The 19619-nt window shown below is 40.1% G+C and overlaps 4 protein-coding genes across 6 annotated transcripts; 2 read left to right on the top strand and 2 right to left on the bottom strand.

Annotated features, from left to right (window-relative positions):
* Positions 1-451: 451 nt before the first annotated feature.
* On the bottom strand, positions 452-16534 carry gdpgp1 (GDP-D-glucose phosphorylase 1). 2 transcript variants are annotated; one of them, XM_086298248.1, is made up of 3 exons: positions 11228-16534; positions 10863-11154; positions 452-1831 (listed from the first exon to the last, which is right to left on the bottom strand). In XM_086298248.1, the coding sequence occupies exon 3, from the start codon at positions 1821-1823 to the stop codon at positions 726-728; it is 1098 nt and encodes a 365-aa protein (XP_086154374.1). In that variant the 5' UTR covers positions 1824-1831; positions 10863-11154; positions 11228-16534; the 3' UTR covers positions 452-725. The 2 variants fall into 2 exon arrangements, with proteins under 2 accessions (XP_086154374.1, XP_086154372.1); XM_086298246.1 differs by lacking the exons at positions 10863-11154; positions 11228-16534 and adding an exon at positions 2280-5720 and having other exon boundaries at positions 454-1831.
* LOC147324439 (titin-like) lies at positions 4653-14716 on the top strand. Its single transcript, XM_086298242.1, has 4 exons — positions 4653-4825; positions 5268-5364; positions 5854-12120; positions 12270-14716. The coding sequence occupies exons 1-4, from the start codon at positions 4805-4807 to the stop codon at positions 12302-12304; spliced, it is 6420 nt and encodes a 2139-aa protein (XP_086154368.1). The 5' UTR covers positions 4653-4804; the 3' UTR covers positions 12305-14716.
* cib1 (calcium and integrin binding 1 (calmyrin)) lies at positions 14735-16888 on the top strand. Its single transcript, XM_086298249.1, has 7 exons — positions 14735-14902; positions 15602-15636; positions 15730-15829; positions 15997-16150; positions 16252-16370; positions 16494-16582; positions 16668-16888. Exons 1-7 carry the CDS (start codon positions 14852-14854, stop codon positions 16687-16689), a joined length of 570 nt encoding a protein of 189 aa, XP_086154375.1. The 5' UTR covers positions 14735-14851; the 3' UTR covers positions 16690-16888.
* On the bottom strand, positions 16887-18947 carry rccd1 (RCC1 domain containing 1). 2 transcript variants are annotated; one of them, XM_086298244.1, is made up of 8 exons: positions 18635-18947; positions 18326-18541; positions 18069-18228; positions 17833-17954; positions 17656-17757; positions 17397-17567; positions 17287-17316; positions 16887-17172 (listed from the first exon to the last, which is right to left on the bottom strand). In XM_086298244.1, exons 1-8 carry the CDS (start codon positions 18840-18842, stop codon positions 16991-16993), a joined length of 1191 nt encoding a protein of 396 aa, XP_086154370.1. In that variant the 5' UTR covers positions 18843-18947; the 3' UTR covers positions 16887-16990. The 2 variants fall into 2 exon arrangements, with proteins under 2 accessions (XP_086154370.1, XP_086154371.1); XM_086298245.1 differs by lacking the exon at positions 17287-17316.
* Between the last annotated feature and the right edge of the window lie 672 nt (positions 18948-19619).

Genomic DNA, 19619 nt, shown 5'->3' with positions numbered 1-19619 from the left:
GTCACATTGAGAACGTGTTGGGATAACAGCTGTGGAAAATACCCAGTATCCAAAACACAAGGACAAAATGCATCCTTCAAGCTGCTGGCTTTTACATAAGGCACGATCATCTTTTCACTACAAATAGACAAGAATATAGTATGTCAAGAATATTATGTCCAAATCTCAAAATGCCCCTATGCCTGATTTCCACAGAACTTACAGCCCTTAATTCTCAGTAATGTGCTCCTTTCTATTGAACCAATGCAAAACCTTTTGTACCCAATGACACTTATTGTTATTATCTACTTTGCTTGGAAAAATGTAACCTATCACCATGCTCCTTTTACACCAAACATAAAATGCTCACATGTAACAAATAGCATTCACAATCGCTCTGTGCCACCACACCCGAGCTTCTCCTGACCCGATTAAACTTGGCTAAGAACAGCAATTCATTAAACAGACAGACACAAAACTCCATTCTTTAGTCACATTTTATTTGATATCAGTTTTGCTAAAACACATTCATTAACCAATTAAAGCACATTTTATCTTGTAAATATCATAAATCTCAACATGTGTAATCTCTTTCATTGTACAGGGAAGATTCTGACACACATTCAGTACAGTATTGCAGTTTTTACAATTTAATTCAAAATCCAGAGGCCAGATTCATCCATTTATGCCATCAAAAGTCTAAGACCCTTCCAGCCCAGCTGTAAGTTGATGAAAATGACCGCACATTATGAACACAATAAATGTTCAGTAAGCTGCTGTTCCAGCTGATGAAACTCATCTTCAGGCAAAAGATAGCTCTGGATTACATCAACGACATCTTTCTCTGTCATGCGCTCAAAGTCCTTTTTGCTCTTAAAGGGTAAATGTCCAGCCAGTTCACATAGAGCAACATTAAAGGCAGACTCCTCTTTGGCACCGAAGCAGGATATTCTGGGCCACACAGCAACGCGAACACCTTTTCTTGAACAGAAATCCTTTTCACCTTGCGTTTGAACACACGGCGGGCTTCCTCTAGTCAAAAAGAGGTTATGAGCAATATTATCATTCACAAGAAAATCTGTGACTTCACAGATAGTTTGGGCCACTTTCTCCACCTCCTCTGATTCTGCATAAAACAAAAAGCCTGCCGGGAAATCCAAAATTCGATAAAATCCCTTTTCAGGACATAAAGGTTTAACTGGCTTAGACTCTATCTTGAGGGGATGGTCTAGGTAATATCCATGGAGGTGTAAATGATTGACAGATGCAAATGCTCCCAGACTGTTGAACCCCACACGGAAACCGGGATCAGAGCTCAGAAGCACAGCTTCAATGCCGACATGGATTGCAAACTTTGTCAGGATCTGTGGGCGACAGTGAGCAGGATCTGGGACAAAGAGACAATGTCCAAACTCTAGAGGGCTAACATTGACCAACACAACCATCTTCTGGGGTTGAGGACACTCTGCATTGTTAGTCAAAGGTGTACCTCCTTTTTTGTCCTTTATCATCTCAAATATGATTTCATCGTGTTTAATTTTGTTAAAGTTAAACTGCTTGGCATTAAACTCCTGCTTAATGCTCATGATCTCCTGTGGCTTTCTTCTCTCTATTCCTCTTTGGATATTCAGCTGAGCCACGTAGCCATGAGAACCCAGCAGGACCCGCGTTTTTAAATCCCCCAGATGGTAGCGAAATATGCCCCGTGCCATCCTGTCTGCCCAGCCGCCTTGGATGGCGGTGTCAAACTTTGTTGATGCAGAGTTTTTAGCGGAATTGTTTCCACTGATCCGATACACATCAGTGACGAAGTGCTGATGGCTATACACAAACTGGATGGACATGTTGGAATCTGTTGATGAGTGAAACAAGAGGAATTACATTTGATAACAGTCACTGAGGTCGGTCATTTAGGTCAGGCAGACACGTGTATGCATGTTTAGTTTACGTCATATCAATAATTTGGCAAATAACGTTTGTTTCACCGGCAATGCCAACAAAAAACCTATAGAAATACCTATAGTTACACAAGAAAACTAGAAAAAACATTAACATCTGGACGCTAAAACAAGTGATTGTATAACTTTCAAAAAGTTCAGTTCTCAGAGGCTTAATTAAGTAATTTTCATGCGGAAAGTTTGAACAAAGTTCCAGCTTTATTATCAGACAGTGCACTGGTATCAAACTAGTGTCTGAGGCAGTATAGCCTGCTATTCACCTCACAGAGCAATTTTACTTCATTCAATGGACGGCTTTTAATGATTCATGCATGATTGAATTGAATTTTACAGTGACCTTACCTCTTCACATTTGACACCGTGTCAAATCACAAACCGACAGCAGCTAAAACGCCTGTTAACAACACGGTTAAATATTTTTCCCATTCAATCGAAAGGTTTATACATGTTTACATCTTCAATCAGATGTCTACAACCGGTTAGCTTGGCAAGCTAGCTTCGTGCTCTTCTTCGCTGGTGTGTATTAGTGCATTTCCGGCTCCTTGTTTCAGAATAAAAGATTCTGTGAAGCTAATCATAGACCTAAAGCGCTCATTTCAAATTAGTTTAGTTAGTTTAGTATATTAATATAGCATTAAAATAATAGTATTAACATTTGTATTTTTATGCTAGTACCACTGTAATGTATTTTTAGACTACTGACAAAGTGATTTTTGCATTACTGAAAAGAAATCTGTGGATTTTATGCCCAAATGGAAAACATACTAAAAAATGCATGCAAGTTTAACGTAAAACAAGCCCTTTTCTCAAGGTGTCTCTTGTTCATTTAAAGGAACAGTGAATATAGGCTATTCAATTTTTTGTTTTTATAAAGAACAACAAAAATAGATTTCTTCAGCTATCAACGGTGCATTTTTTTATATTCTCCATTCTCTGTTACCAATTGTATCCCAGCTACCATAGGGCGAGAGCCACGGTACTAACACATAGAGACAGACAACCATCCACACTCACATTCAGATCAGAGGGCAATCTAGAATTATCAACTAACCTTACCCCATTAACTGCATGTCTTTGGACTGGCAGATCACTGTGGAATGATCTGCCCCGAGTTTACAACTGTTTATAAAACATATTTACTTGCTAAAGCCTTTGGCACTCCTTTAAGGGGTTGACTCAATTTGACTTTTTTTTAAAAACACATTTGATGTTATTTTTTTGTTTATGCTATTTGTATATGGCCCGCCCTCTTGGTCAAGATGGACATCACAATTCTGCCTAATCCAATTTTATGTATGTGGTTAGAGACCAGCCACATATAAGGTTAACCCATTCATCTGCCTCCTCCTCCACCACTCCTATGCCTCCTTCCACATTTCCACCTCAACCAGTTCCTTCTCATCTCCAGCTTCATCTCCGAAACTGAAGTCATCCCTCTAATACATGAAAACATGCTTGTTTAGTCCTAATATTGTCCCAATTTCTTATTGTCACCAGATCATACGTACGACTGTCCCATCTCTGGACAGCTAACAACGAGCCAGCTAAACAACCAGCTGGTTATGATGACCCAACATTATGCCAGATAATTTTAGGTTCAGGTGTCCAAAAAATAATTCTTTCCCTCTATTAAACAGTTTGATTACATTTTCACATCATACTAGAGTTTATTTGCTGTGTGTTTGAGTCCAACAATGTTAGATCCACTTCAAAGAAAGTTTCAATAACGCCAGTTGACGGCAGCTATCAACAGCAAAAAACTGCAGCACTTACCGACAGGAAGTTCAGGATATCCTAAGCAACTCACCTCAGCAATGCTGTCATCAGGCAGAAGTGAGCTTCACTGACTCATCAGCTCACATCAGCTTTCAGTTTTACAGCCTCCTCCAGAGTAAATAGATATGGACATATATTTACAGCTAAGGTAAACAGTGGACTGACAGCCTACACTCACTACAGCAGCCACCATAGCTAGGATTATGCACTTAAATTGGGATGGTTAAGAAGACACAACTCAGTTGATTGCAATCTGCAATCTATTGACATCTAGTGGTGATATTCTACACACTACACCTTTAATAGAATGGATCTAAAACTTTCCCTGGCACACCCAAGTTTAAAGCTTCCTCTTCCTTTTTAATACTTCTTTTTTGGCTGCTCCCTTTGTGGTCGGTATAGCAGATCACCTGCTTCCATCTCATTCTATCTCTAGAATCATATTCTGTCATACCAGCCCTATGTGCTGTTTGACTACATATATGTACCTCCCCTCTGGTCTTTCTTTTCTCCTCCTGCCTGGAAGCTCCATATTCAATATCCTTTGTCCAGTACAACCCTCCTCTACACATTTCCAAACTATGTCAGCCTTGCTTCTCTAAATTTGTCTCCAAACTGTTCAAACTGAACTGTACTCATTTCTAATCCAACAAAAATCTTAGCTGAAGCCAAAAAAAGTGTCAAACACCCACAATATTTATCAGTCACGAACATTGAAAAGGTCAGTAAAATAAGATTATTAAGCTTTTCTTTGCCTGCCTGTAGGTGTGTATTAATACCTAAATATGAAGTTACAGGGAAAACCCTCTTATAACAGGAATGGTACGTGGACAATATTTAAGTGATGAGACGTTTTCCATTTATCTCTAGCTGAGCCATGCAGGCTAAACTAATTTTGAAAGAATGAGCAGCTGGCCAATCCACCGCCATGCTTATTTTAGTCACTGAATGCTTTTGCAGATAAAGCAGGCAGTGATTGGCAGAGTTGTGTATCTGTGTCCTAAACGTTTGGGGCTCACAGCACTTTGGGCATCTTTACCAACAAACTGATTAACAAGGGATCTAAATTTTCAGTTTAACTAAGAGAAACAATGGAAGAAAACAAGAATGAGGTAAGAAAGTCATCTTAAACGTCTTTGTAATATAGTACAGAAAGCATTTAGGGATCTTCAAATGTCCTTTTAGTTGAGTTGTTTTTTTCTGTGCATGTTGTTGTTTGCATGTTAAATGGGAGCCTTAAGACTTAAATAATAATACAGCTTTAATGTGTTCGTCAGAGCAGTTGGCAGTCTGGTTGGCCATGTCTGTAGTTATTTTTAACACCTTCAAGTGTTTCGGTTACACACATCTCACTCAGCAAGATGGCCTACTTTCTATTCTTGTTTAAAACTCACTCAGAGGGCTTTCTTTAACAAATTTAATACAGACTTTAAGCCACCAAATAACCAAATCAATATTATAATCTTGGAAGAAGGTAAAATGTATTTTCCTATTTAAATGTATATATTTAATCTCATTTTCACTAACATTAAAAGTTACCCCTCTCTCTTGTAGATAGGAAAGAAAGCAGAAGATGAAGCTCACGTTCTAAATATAAACATGACACGGGATACTGAGGTTTCCCAGTCACCCTCCACTGTTATTGTTGAAGGTATGTTGCACATTCATCCTGTCTCTGCGGTGCATAGATTGCATGTATTCGTACTTTGTTATAAAGTTAAGTTAGAAAATGTTCAACAAATTATTAATAATAAATTCCATTAACATGTCTTTGTATTGAAGTAAATAAAAGAAGGATGCTTCTCCCAAAATCAGTTTGTTTCATATGTTGATTAAAATGCCTTAGATAAGCTTAAATAACTAGCACAGTGTTAGTTTTTAACAGTGTAAAAGCAGTAGATTAGTTTTAGAAAATCCTCAGACATATATTTTTGTCATTTCTTCAATGTACAATACAAATTGTACATAAAAGCTGAGAAATATGCCAATGATGCCTCTTGTACATCGTCTTATTATCTTTTAGGAGATACCTATGTCATTTCCAGTCATATATATATATATATATATATATATATATATATATATATATATATATATATATATATAAATTGTAATTATAGCTTGTTATTCTGCACTACAGGCCAGCCTTCTTCTGCTGCAGAAAATGGAGAAATCAGCCCAAATGTCCAACCCACCCCCATCACAGATAAGGAAAATGCTATTAAGCCAAAACTCCAGATTACTTTTACAACATTCACTGTCAAGAATGGTGAAGAGTTAAAAGTAGAGGTCCCAGTCTTGGGGAACCCAGCACCAAAAGTTGAATGGAAAAAAGATGGCCAGGGAGTAAAAGAAACATCAAGGCTAGAGATTTCAACCACACCGTCATTAACAGTCCTTCATATCAGACATGCTATCAGGGAGCACTCTGGTCAGTACTGTGTCACTGCAGCCAACAGTGCTGGAAAATATACAGGGGAAATCACCGTGGTTGTTCTTGAAAAGCCAGACCCTCCCACGGGACCTGTCACGATTGATGAAGTCAGTTCAGACTATGTTACCATCTCTTGGGAGCCACCTGAATACACAGGAGGCTGTCAACTAGACAACTATGTAGTGGAGAAACGGGAATCTACAAGTATGGAGTGGCAGACTGTTTCTGCAACTACAGTAAGAACCACAATCAAAGTTACCAAGTTGAAGACAGGAAGTGAATACCAATTCAGAGTGTTTGCAGAAAATAGATATGGAAAAAGTACTGCAATCACATCACCCATTGTAGTTGCACAATATCCATTCAGTGTTCCTGCTGCCCCAGGCACCCCCTTTGTTTCCACTGTTACAAAGTACAGCATGGTGGTTGAATGGGAGCCTCCAGTCAGAGATGGAGGCAGTCCTGTCATTGGCTATCACCTTGAACGCAAAGAAAAGAACAGCATTTTATGGACCAAACTTAACAAATTTGTTATACCGGATGCTCGCTTCAAAACAAGTGGGCTTGAAGAAGGTATTGAATATGAATTCAGAGCCTTTGCTGAAAATATTGCAGGGCTCAGCCCATCTAGCAGGATATCAGAATGCTATGTGGCAAGAGACCCCTGTGATCCACCTGGTAAACCTGAAGCCGTTGTCATTACGAGAGAGAACATTACACTCCAGTGGGCAAAGCCCAAATATGATGGTGGAAGCAGTATTACAGGCTATGTAGTAGAAAAAAAGGATCTCCCAGATGGCAGGTGGATGAAGGCAAACTTTACAAATGTTATTGAGGATCAGTTCACAGTCACATGTCTGACAGGAGGACAAAGTTATGAATTTAGAGTAACTGCTAAGAATGGGGCTGGTGTTTGGAGTCCACCTTCAGAATGTGTAACCATCATTGCACAGGATGTTATTGAAGGACCCACAGCATCAGTTGATCCTAAGTTCAAGAGTACTACAGTTGTTCAGGCTGGAGAGACATTCGTCATTGAAGCTGATTACTTTGGAAAGCCTCTTCCAGCAGTAACATGGTTGAAAGAAGGAAGAGAAATCGACAAAGTCACACCAAGAATGGAGATCAAAACCACTCTCACACATACAACCCTGACTATCAGGGACTGTACACGAGCAGATGGGGGACACTTTCTCTTAAGCCTCACTAACACTGGTGGAACTACTTCTGTCCCAGTAAATTTGAAGGTCCTGGATAGACCTGGTCCTCCTGATGGACAACTGAAGGTAAAAGTTATCAGTGCAGAGAAATGCAGTCTTCACTGGAATCCCCCCTTAAATGATGGAGGTGCAACTGTTTCTCATTACATCATTGAAAAAAGGGAGACCAGTCGTGTTACATGGACAGGAGTTGAAGCTCATGTTGAAGCTCTCAGTTACAAAGTAACAAAACTGGTACCTGGCAAAGAATATGTATTCAGAATTGCTGCCGTGAACAAATATGGTGTTGGTGAATTTTTGGAATCAGACCCCTTAATTGCACAAAATCCTTTCACACCACCAAGTGCACCTTCTACACCTATAGCTACAGCTGTGACCGGTGACTCTGTAACATTAACATGGGAAAGGCCTGAGACTGATGGAGGTTCAGAGATTGATGGCTTCATTGTGGAGAAACTTGACAAAGAGGGTGTCAGGTGGACTAAATGCAACAAGAGAAGACTAAATGATTTGCGTTTCCGATGTACTGGGCTCACAGAGGGGCATTACTACCAGTTTAGAATACTTGCAGAAAACGCAGCTGGTGTGGGTGCTCCCAGTGATCCAAGTGAATATATAAAAGTATGTGAAGCTACTTACCCGCCTGGTCCACCAACCAACCCCAAAATGACAGACTATTCTAGCAGTACTGTGTCTCTGACTTGGTCAAAACCAATCTATGATGGAGGAGCCACCATCAGTGGATATGTAGTAGAGATGAAAGAAGCAACAGATGATGAGTGGATTACATGCACACCAAGCGCAGGTGTAGAGGACACAAATTACACTGTGAAAAGACTGAGAGAAAATGCAGAGTACAATTTTCGTATTTGCGCCATAAATGCTGCTGGTGTCGGAGACCATGTGGATCTACCTGGGTCTGTGGTTGCAGCCGAAAAAGTAGAGGCACCAGAGATTGAGCTGGACGCTGCCTTGAGGAAGATTGTCAGCGTTCGAGTCTGTTCCACTTTACATCTCTTTGTTACCATCAGAGGAAGGCCAGAGCCTGAGGTTAAATGGTCAAAGGAAGGTGACACCCTCAGTGAGCGTGCTCAGATCGAGGTAACAAGCTCCTATACTGTGCTACTCATTGAAAATGTCAACAGAAATGATACTGGGAAGTATGTGTTGACGGCTTCGAACTGCTGTGGCTCCAAGTCAGCATTCATCAATGTGAAAGTTTTGGACTCTCCCAGTGCACCAACAAACTTGGAGGTTAAGGATGTAAAGAAGGATTCTGTGTCCATCTCTTGGGAGCCACCTTTGATTGATGGAGGAGCAAAGATTTCGCACTACATTGTAGAGAAGCGAGAGGAGACTAGAAAAGCATTCACAAGCGTCTTTAGCAACTGCATGAGGAATTCATATAAGATCGACAATTTACAGGAAGGATGCTTCTATTATTTTCGTGTCCTGGCTGTGAATGAGTTTGGCACTGGGCTGCCAGCAGAAACCACGGAAGCTATTAAAGTCTCTGAGGTGCCCCTGCCTCCTGGCAAGATCACACTCAACGATGTCACATGCAGTAGTGCAAGACTCTCTTGGGAAAAGCCAGCCCATGATGGAGGAAGCAAAATCACATGTTATATTGTAGAAATGCAAGCTAAGGGAGATGACACATGGACAAAATGTTCAGAGAGTAAAGCGCTTGATGCAATTATTGATGGCCTGACAAAAGGAAAAGAGTACTTCTTTAGAGTGTGCGCAGTGAATGAGAAGGGAAAGAGTGAGCCAAAATGCCTGCTGGCACCTGTGATAGTAAAGGATACCAGTACTGAGCCTATGATCAGTCTGCTGTCCAACACATTCAGTGTGAAGGCAGGAAATGATTTAAAGATCGATGTTCCATTTAAAGGGGTACCACCACCAACAGCAACCTGGAAAAAAGACGGCAATGCACTGAAAGAGACAAGCAGAGTAAATGTGAGCACATCTGACACGTCATCTCAGATCATTATCAAAGATGCAACCAGGATAGATGTTGGTGTTTATGAGGTGACCCTGAACAACTCCATTGGAACCACCTCTGCTCAAATATTTGTTAATGTTTTTGAAAGGCCTGGTCCTCCAGCAGACCTCAGTGTTGATGGTGTCAGTGCTGACTTTGTGTCTCTGTCATGGCAGCCTCCACATTACACTGGTGGATGTCAAATCACTAATTATGTTGTTGAGAAAAGAGATACAGGCAGTACATTATGGCAGAGTGTATCAGCTACAGTTGCAAGAACATCAATCAAAATTTCCCGTCTGACACAAGGCACTGAATACCAGTTTCGTGTTGCTACAGAGAATCGCTATGGAAAGAGCCAATTCACTGAGTCAGAGCCTGTTGTTGCTCAGTATCCCTTCAAGCCACCTGGCTCACCACCCAATCTTCATGTTGTGCAGGCCTCAAAGTCTGTTATGGTCATTGCTTGGAGCAAACCGGAGAGTGATGGCGGCAGCCCTATTATTGGGTACCATATTGAATGCAAAGATCAAAGCAGTATTCTGTGGAAAAAATTGAACAAAAGCCCAGTGACGGAAAACCAGTATAAGGTGACAAGTGTTGAGGAGGGTCTTATATATGAGTTCCGGGTGTGTGCAGAGAATATGGCAGGTGTTGGACCCTGTAGCAAGCCATCTGATCCTGTAGCAGCTAGAGACCAGTGTGACCCCCCAGGCAACCTCACTGTCACCAATATAACTAACACTTCAGTAACTCTCTCATGGGACAAGCCAGAATATGACGGTGGCGCTAAAATAACTAGTTACATTGTTGAGCGCAAAGAACTGCCCGATAGTTGCTGGCTTAAGTGTAACTTCACAAACTTATTGGACACCTTCTTTGAAGTGACTGGCCTTACAGAGGGTGAACAGTACAACTTTCGTGTTATTGCAAAGAATGCAGCGGAGCTCTTCAGTCCACCCTCTGAAACAACCGGACCTGTCACAGCACAGCACAATGTAGAGCCACCCAAAATTATCTTGGAAGACAAATTTCGACAGGTAGTGGTTGTCAAAGCAGGAGACCTCCTAAGAATAGAAGCTGTCATCTCAGGCCGCCCCAACCCTACAGTGTTTTGGCTGAAGAATGGTAGAAATATTGGCACCACAGGACGAGTTGAAATAACCGCAACAAAAACGCATACCTCTCTGCTTATCAGAGAAAGTGTTAGGAAAGACTCTGGGCAGTATACTCTTACTCTCCAGAATACAGGGGGCACCACATCTAAGGCTATCACCTGCAAAGTACTAGACAGACCTGGTCCACCTGCTGGACCCCTTGAAGTTTCTGGACTTTCAGCAGAAAAGTGCACCCTCTCATGGGGAACTCCTCATGAGACTGGTGGGGCGGAGATCATGTACTACATTGTTGAGAAATGTGAAACCAGCCGTGTTGCCTGGACCCTTGTGTATGGTGACATGATGTCAACTACTTGCAAGATAACCAAACTTCTCAAAGGAAACGAATACCTGTTTAGGGTGAGGGCAGTCAATAAATATGGTGAGGGTGAGACTTTGGAAAGTGACCCAGTCAAGGCCATGGATCCTTTTACCATCCCATCTGCTCCAACAGATGTTGAGGTCACAAGTGCAACCAATGAAGCGATGACTATTTGCTGGAAGACGCCCGCCTCTGATGGTGGCAGCCGCATCAGCGGTTACATTGTAGAGAAAAGGGAGAAGCAGGGCATCCGTTGGGTCCGGGTCAATAAGAAGCCAGTCTATGACCTACGAGTCAAAGCCTCTGGTCTGCATCCGGGATCTGAGTATGAATTCAGAGTCTTTGCTGAGAATGCTGCTGGGCTAAGTGAACCAAGTTTGCCATGCCCACTCACCTTGGCAGAGGATCCAAAGTTTCTTCCTTCCCCTCCAGTAAAGCCCACTATAATTGATTCATCCAGATCTTCAATCACTCTGTCATGGAACAAACCGGTGTTTGACGGTGGAGCGGCAGTTACAGGGTACAAAGTTGAATTCAGAAAATCAACAGAAGAAGACTGGACTGTTGCTGTTCAGAACACAGATAGGACAGAGTTTACAGTAAAGGGACTCACATCGGGGACAGCATATGTTTTTACTGTCAGATCCATAAATAAAGTTGGTATTAGTGAGCCTAGCCCAGAAACAGACCCCGAAGTAGCTACAGAGCGAGAGGAGAAGCCTGAGATTCACATTAACCCTGAGATGAGAAAGACTCTGCCTGTTAAATGTGGCAGCTCCTTCACATTGACGGTGCCTTTCACAGGCAAACCTGTTCCCAGTGTGTCATGGGAGAAAGCAGATGTTGATCTGCGAGTCAGAGGAATGATCAACACCACGAGCTCTGCCACCTCTATCACAGTGGAACGAGCAACACGTGATGACTCTGGCAAATATACTGTCAAACTGCAAAATGCTGCTGGATCTGCCTCTTTGACCCTAAATGTGAGGGTTTTAGATTCACCTGGTCCCCCGGCTCATATAATAGTTAAAGATGTGACTAAGAACTCTGCCACTGTTACCTGGGACATTCCTGAGAATGAGGGAGGGTCTCCCGTGAAGAACTACCTTGTAGACATACGAGACATCAGCAGAACGGGATGGATAAGACTTACTGACAAGTGTCGCCGATTGTCTTACAAGGTGTCCGACCTGGAGGAGGGAGGAATCTATTTCTTTAGAGTCACAGGAGAAAATGAGTACGGGATTGGGGTTCCAGCTGAGACCAGAGAGGGAACAAAAATGACAGGTAACACTTAAGATTAAACACACCATCAGCTACAAAGCGCTATATAAATACAGGCCATTTACCATTTACAAGAATTCTTTCACAAAAATCCATGTTAAAACCTCACTTGCACACTTTTACATGCTGTTTTACCTCTGTTTTTGCTTTAGATACAACAGACTGGGAGACAAATCCAGGAGCCTAGCTTGCCCCACGTTAAGATAATCATCTCCTGAAATTTGGAGATATTCATCGGGGTTTTTTTTGTTTTTTTTATAAAAATAGAATACATTCAATTTTGTTTTAAGATGTTCTTTGTCGATTGAGTTCAAATCAAAACATATTTTGTAAAACGAAGGCAATAAAAAAAAGTTATTATTAATAGCTCGTGCTGGTGAACAACCATTCTGAGGAATTATGATGTATCAGTTTCTAACTTTATGGTTCAAATGTCTTTATTTATGTAAAGGAAAACAGTTTCAGGCAGCACACAAAAATTCAGAGACTCTGGAATTCTGTATTGCTTAAGGTTATCCCTGCTGGGATAAAACACATGCAGATATGTTTTGGTCTTTTGCCTGACATGAGAGTCAGAGTATAACGAGTTGACAAGTTAGTCTCATGTCCCTGTACTTTTCTGTCTTTTGTTTAGGGAAGTAACCTGATTAAACATGTACATCATATTTATGCCAAAGATTTCTTCTTTTTTTTTTTCTTTCTGAACATGTCGGACAAACATATATGTATGCTTTGGGTTGACTTTATAAAAATTCTCTTACCTATGTTATTTATGCTGACAAAAGACAAGACAATATTACTTTATAGGAGGTAGGAAAACCTGCAAGAACACTTTTAATCTCAAAACCATAGTTCTACATCTATGTTTGCTTTTTATTTTACTATTTCTGGAGGAGTTTAGGAATGGTTAAATAAGAACTGACACATTAAAAAAAATTCCGTTCTGTATTAAAAATACAAAAAACAAATTTTAAAAAAACGTGAAAAAAGTAGATTTGTCCAGGTCAGGTTATACACCAAAGATGGAGGAGAAGAAAACATGGAGGTAAATTCAGATTCAAGATATGAAGTATCTATGTTTTATCATCTGAGAGGGGGTCCCCTTCACCAAAGAAGCAAGAACACAAAGAAAAGAGACAACAGAATAAGCATCCTCAAGCCCCATCTCCTGAACTGAAAACACATGAAAACATGGATAAATGTGCTTATTTATTTCTGATATGTGTGTGAATGTGTGTGTGAATGGGTGGATGACAGGTTGTGTAAAGCGCTTTGGGGTCCTTAGGGACTAGAAAAGCGCTATACAAATACAGGCCATTTACCATTTACCATATTGTCACAATTTCTTCTTGTCAGCAGATTTGACATGCAATCCTGTTGTGTCCAGACAGATGACAATAAGCCAGCTAAACAACAACAGTCGACTATAAACTAAAATTATGGTACAGTCTAAGTTTTAAGTTTCTGATCTCCATTGGTTGACTAAAACAAGTTTGTCATATTATAGCAGCCACCATAGTTACAATTATGCACTTGGATTGGGAGGGGTAAGAAAACAGAATTCATTTGACTGCAATCTACAGACATCTAGTGGTGAGATTTTACACACTATTACTTTAAAGATCATCAATTAACCTAACCCCACTGATGCTGCATGTCTTTGGACTGTGAGAAGATAGTAGTAGTCACCCTAATACTGAATACTCATTCAGTTTCAGATAAGTCTTGGTTTATATTAATTTAAGCAACTTTCTAAATCTACTGAAAATAAATAGTGATGTTTTTTGCAAATTAATCTTTTTGATATCTTTGCTTAAATACACTTTTAAAGTAATAATTTAAACAACTACAAAGAGAATTAAGCCTTTGTGAGCTAAGGAAACAATTTAGTATTATTATTTTTAAATAATACAATAGGATTGAATGGATTACTATTATTTTTAGATTATGACATAAATGTGTCCAGTAAATACTCAGGACCATAGAAATGTTGTGCAATAATATTTTATATGTTTTAACATATGTTTGTAATGTTTGTTTTGTATTTATGATTATGGGGTTGCAAGTATAATTAATTGGGTTGCAGATCAGTGATAGTATTAGAGGGTGTGTTGTTGTTTTTTCAGAAAAAGATGCTGTGTAATTTAATGGATTATGAAAGTCAAGAATAACCGTAGTTATACAAATAAAGAAAGGAAACATTATTTTGTCTTCTTTGGTAATATGTGGAACTGGGTTGGTCTGGTTAGAGTGATACAATCTACTGTGATACTAGTGATTCTATCACTAGAGACCCCACAATAATAGGACTCGCAGGGCTTTATTTTTATGCTACGAAAATAAAAGCTACTCCTTGTACTTGAGTACATTTCACTGCTCACGTCTTACTTATAAAAGTGTTTTTAGTATCCTTATTTATATCAACGACCTTTACCCACTTCCAGTCGGTCTCCTCTTTTATTTATCTCAACGAAAATCAAGTAATGATGACAAAATTGTGAACAGGAACCAAACTGAGTTTTTCCTTTTTTAAACTTTCCAAAGAAAAAAAGGCCACTTTTTTTAAGGTTTTGCATATACGTCACTATAGAAACCGCTACGTTACACCCGACAAGGGGAGGACGCTTCTAGTCAGAAACCGGAAGTAAGCGAAGCAGAAAACATTAGCCGTTCAGTAGTTTTGCGGGTTACTGTTAACTACGGCAAAGTACAATTTGAAGTTGAAAACTTCGACATGGGAACTACGGCGAGTCAACTTTCGAAAGAGTCGCTCTCAGAATATCAGGTAAGTCCCGAAAGCAAAGTCTCCACAGGCAAACTTTACCTATTTTCTTAATGGACGAGTGGAAGTGTTTTTTACGCCCTGTAATAACGTTAAAGGAAGAGCGTAATAGCTTTGTTAGCCTGACGTTTCAAAGGAGAAATAAAATGATAAGCGTCCTGGTGCTCAAATAACCAGTATTATTTACATTTGTAGTTGATGTAATTCGTATTGATTATATGTAACGTCTGCGGAAATACTATTAAAAACAAGTTACGGTCACTAGCCTAATAACAACCAATACTGTTGCTCAGACTCTTTAAAAACATCCGTTTGAGGGTAAAAGTTACAAATTTATGTTAATAAGTGATTGTTGTCTTTGCACTGATGCTTACATTTACTTTGCCTTTGTTTTGGAAGAAGAAAGAAGCGCTTATTGTTACTAAACTCAGAGAAAATGTATTCATAAATATATGTGTTATCCTTTTATCTCCTGTTTGAACAACTTCAGTAATTAAAATCAGGTACGCACTGAGTGGGTCCGGGCTGTCTTGTCTTTGTTTTGTTGTTCATTCAAAGCTCAGTTTGAAAACTGTTTATTATTGTTTAATGTATCACTTTTTATATGCTTTTATTTTTCTTGTTAAATTAAGAAGATGCCTGTTTATTTGAACAAGAAGCTCTTCAACTTCTTAAAGGACTAATCCCTACATATATTTTTAGGAGCTGACCTTCCTGACAAAACAAGAAATTCTTCTGTAAGTGACAAGCTGCAAGTCATCATACTAACAAAAAATTTTGTCTTCTGCTGGTTGTTGTAATGTGTGATATATTTTTCTCTTTTTTTGCAGTGCTCACAAGAGATTCACAGAACTGCTTGAGAAACATGAAAAAGAACAAATAGATGCCAGAGTACCAATAGGCAGGATTATTACTCTGCCTGAGCTCAAGGTGAAAAGATTTTAACAAAGCATATGCATTACATTGTTTTTATGTTTTGTTTTTTGCGTTAATGCTTGATTTCTATGTTTATGGGATTATATTGTAATTCATGCTCTGAAGGAAGTGCTTCAGTGGCTGGTAATCTGTTCTGACCTTTGTACTCATTCCCGTTACAGTCCAACCCCTTCAAGGAAAGAATCTGCCAGGTGTTCTCAACCTCTGAACAAAAAGATGGAAGCCTCACTTTTGAGGACTTCCTGGATCTTCTGAGTGCCTTCAGCGACTCTGCTACTCTGGAAATCAAATCCCACTATGCATTCCGCATATTTGGTAAAAAAAAAAAAAAAAAAAACGTTGATAAAAAGTGATATAGTTATTTTTGCACACAAATATGTCAGTCTACGAAATGCTAACCAGTCTGCTGCTTTCAGACTTTGATGATGATGGAACCCTTGACTGTGCTGATCTGGAGAAGCTGGTTAACTGCTTAACTGGTGAGACAAACGATGCAAAACTTTCCTCCACGGAAATGAAGCAGCTCATCAGCAACGTGAGATTACTGAGTTTGTCTTTATAGTTGTAAGGGGTGGTTATAAACTGCGTGTGGGATGGTATACTGATGTGTCAGTAAGCCTAACAATGTCTTTCTTTTCCATGTCTGCGTGTTGTTTAGATTCTTGAAGAGTCAGACATCGACAAGGACGGAACTGTGAACCTCTCAGAGTTTCAGCACGTCATTTCAAGGTCACCAGATTTTGTCAGGTAACTAGAAATCCAGCTGCTCCAAACACCAATAATTATTTGCATTTATAAGTGTCCAATTGATTCTCATTTGATTTATCCACAGTTCCTTCAAGATTGTGCTCTGAAGACTTCCAGTGGACCTTGGAGATGCATGCACCTTTTTAATTTTAGTGTATAATTTTAAATCAGAACAATTTTAATTACTTGCCTTAAATTATATTTACCTGTGGATTTTGCTGCCTTAACTGTTTTATGTAATTTGTCAAATATAAACCCTTTTTAAACATCTGTTTGAAGAAAAAATAAAAGTTTCACCAAAAAGTATTGAGTTGAGTTTTTATAGAGAAAAACAATGAACAAAGAAATTTAGTTAATTCTTTGTGTTTGTAGGAGAAATTTACAACTGTTGTCCAAAGTTCACTGTGCTTAACAAGTGCATTTTGTGCTATTTTCAGCACAAGCTACTTCCTCCTTTACAGCAGCAGCAAATGTGTTCCATGTCCCGCACACCACATCAAGCACACGCATCTGCTCAGCCCTGAAAAACTCCACACGCTGCGGCTCATCCGAACTAGTTACTGTTTGGTGTCCAAGCTGGCCGTATTCCCCTGTAAAGGTAATAAAGGCAAAGATGCCAAAAATCTTGGCGTTCACTTTGATTTGAATGATACTGCTTTGAGTATTTCACTTAGATGTAACACATTTCTAAAACCAAAACTCACCCCATCCCCAAGTGTAGAGGTCACCAGTGGCTGAAAATAAGAAATTGTGACACGATGATTGCTAGAAAATGTGCATCCCGGTAAAACAACTGTCAGAAGAGATTCCTTACTTGTTACTGCAGCTGTGTGGCGGGAACCACAGCTTACTGCTCGGATTTCACATGATGAAGAGACGTCCAGCAGAGCGGGGAACGCCTGGATTGATATGAACACATCTTCATGCTCCTCTTCCTCCTTTAGCTTTTCATCTGGTGGTGTGCTGGTATCACAGCATAATTCTCCTGTTTGATAAGGTCAGTGGTTCAAAATGGATGTAAAAACTGCCTCTTCAATAGAACTCTTTAAAGCAGTGCACATTTCAGGACAGACCTGTTTGTTGACTAGTTTTCTGCTGAGATTTCCTCAGACCTCGAGAAGGAAGTCCAAGCTGGCCGCTCTCATTCCAGCCCCACACATAAAGGTCACCCCCATCTAAGAACAAAAAGATCCTCTTCAAATCCTTTTCAAACTGATTGTAACTTGTCCAAATCTTTATTTGACATTTACCACTAATGCAAGCTGAGTGCCAGCCTCCTGTAGCCACATGGGTCATGGGCATCCCCCAGAGTGCCTCCACTGCTCTGGGCTCCTCCTCAGAGGTGAGCCCTCCATGCCCCAGCTGACCATGGCTGTTACATAAACACATGCATGCATAGGAAGATTACTTATGCTTATTTGTTGTTTATGCATGAAACTGCTGCTTCTCACATGTTCAACAAAGACATATGTGTGAGTGGCTCCACCTGCCCAGTCCCCAGCTGTACACTGCTCCAGTGGCAGTAAGAAGAACAGCATGCTCTGCACCCAGTGCTAGGCTCCTGGCTTTCAGGTGTCCTGGTAAGGTGCAGTAGAAGGGAGGCTTTAAGGCAATGTAACCTCCAGGGACCAATGGCAAATTCACATCTATAAAAATAAATAAAAAGTAATATTGAGACTCTGTAATTTCATACATCATTATTAATGTCTGTCTAGCCAGATAAGATATTAGCATACACATTACCAGAGCCCTCTGCGTCGGTTTTTATATCCATGCTCCATGATGGACTCTTCTCCCTCTTCTGCAGATCCCAGGTCTCAATCCTGTCTGGGAAGGCCAGGGTCAAGTGCGATTCACTGATGAATACATCCTTACAACCACGGCTCTCTATTTTAGAAATACCACAGTCCTCGCTGGAGACCGATTCCCCAAAACCTGCCAAGCTCAGGCAGCTGTCTCCTGACAGAAACAACAAACAACAAAACAAGAGCTAAGCTAAAGCAATAGATGTATTAATCCTCAGGACTTAGGCGATGTCTTTGATACACTCACCCTCTAAATGTAAAGATGCTCTTCGACTCCAGCTCACTCTGATCTGACTTGTCTTCAAGCAGCATCTACTTCTATCCACGTGACTGCTGAGCTCTGCTGGGTGACTTATTTTGACTTGGTGGGGCGCGCTGCTACTTTCTCCTCTGCCTGACTTTTCCTGGACACATATCTGTCCAAAGGCGTTGAAACCGAAGCCAAACCAGCGCATCTGAACACCGAGCAGCTCAACAGAAGCTGTTCGCAAAACTAACCTACGATTGCGCTTATTTTTATTTTTTTTAATACAGCAGGAGCACAAGCGGCGAGAGATGATGACGAGTGGCGAGGGAGGAGCATGTCATTTAAATCGTCTTTAAAGAGACATACACCAAGTTCATGTTTATTGACAGTATTTAAGGTTGCTCTGTTACTACACGTTACACCGAGATTATTGTGAACAAAAGCTGTGCATCAGGCATATACCTCGGGCTTTTCACAATGTCTTATAAATAGCTGGCTCACTAAGTGTGAAATGTGCGTGCGCATAAACAGTTGTACAATAAAAAGTTGTACAGACATGGAAGGGTTGGCTTTTTTGATCCAGATTGTTATGTGGCCTGGCTCACTTACGTAGCAGATCAGCTGGACTGTACATGATCACTAAACTGAGTTTGAAACCCCTGCCATAAATTATAAAATGTGTGCCACAAACTTTGATAGGACAACTTGTGTCACATTTCTTATTTAGTTTGGAAAGTTGTAGAATGGCCATTTTAATAATATAAAAATTCTCAGAGCAGTCAGTGGCACCCCTCATCCTCCTAGCAGATGTACCTATGATGTCAGTTTCAAAATCCTTTCTTCTGTTATTTCATTCACGATATTTTCAAAAAAAAAAACCCAACAGATTCAGACTCATCGGAGATTTTCAGTACATACACTTAAGGTATAAATTTGAAACTCCTACATTACTTCATTGTCAAGTGATCGCATTCAAAGAGTTGGG

Source organism: Aulonocara sp. 'chitande type north' Nkhata Bay, linkage group LG7, assembly GCF_057382095.1.
Source record: "Aulonocara sp. 'chitande type north' Nkhata Bay isolate Kocher_YH1m ecotype deep benthic linkage group LG7, A_spYH_male_GT1.1, whole genome shotgun sequence".
NCBI lineage: Eukaryota > Metazoa > Chordata > Actinopteri > Cichliformes > Cichlidae > Aulonocara > Aulonocara sp. 'chitande type north' Nkhata Bay.
Note: the sequence above shows the minus strand (reverse complement) of the source record. Positions and strands in the feature narration are given on the sequence as shown.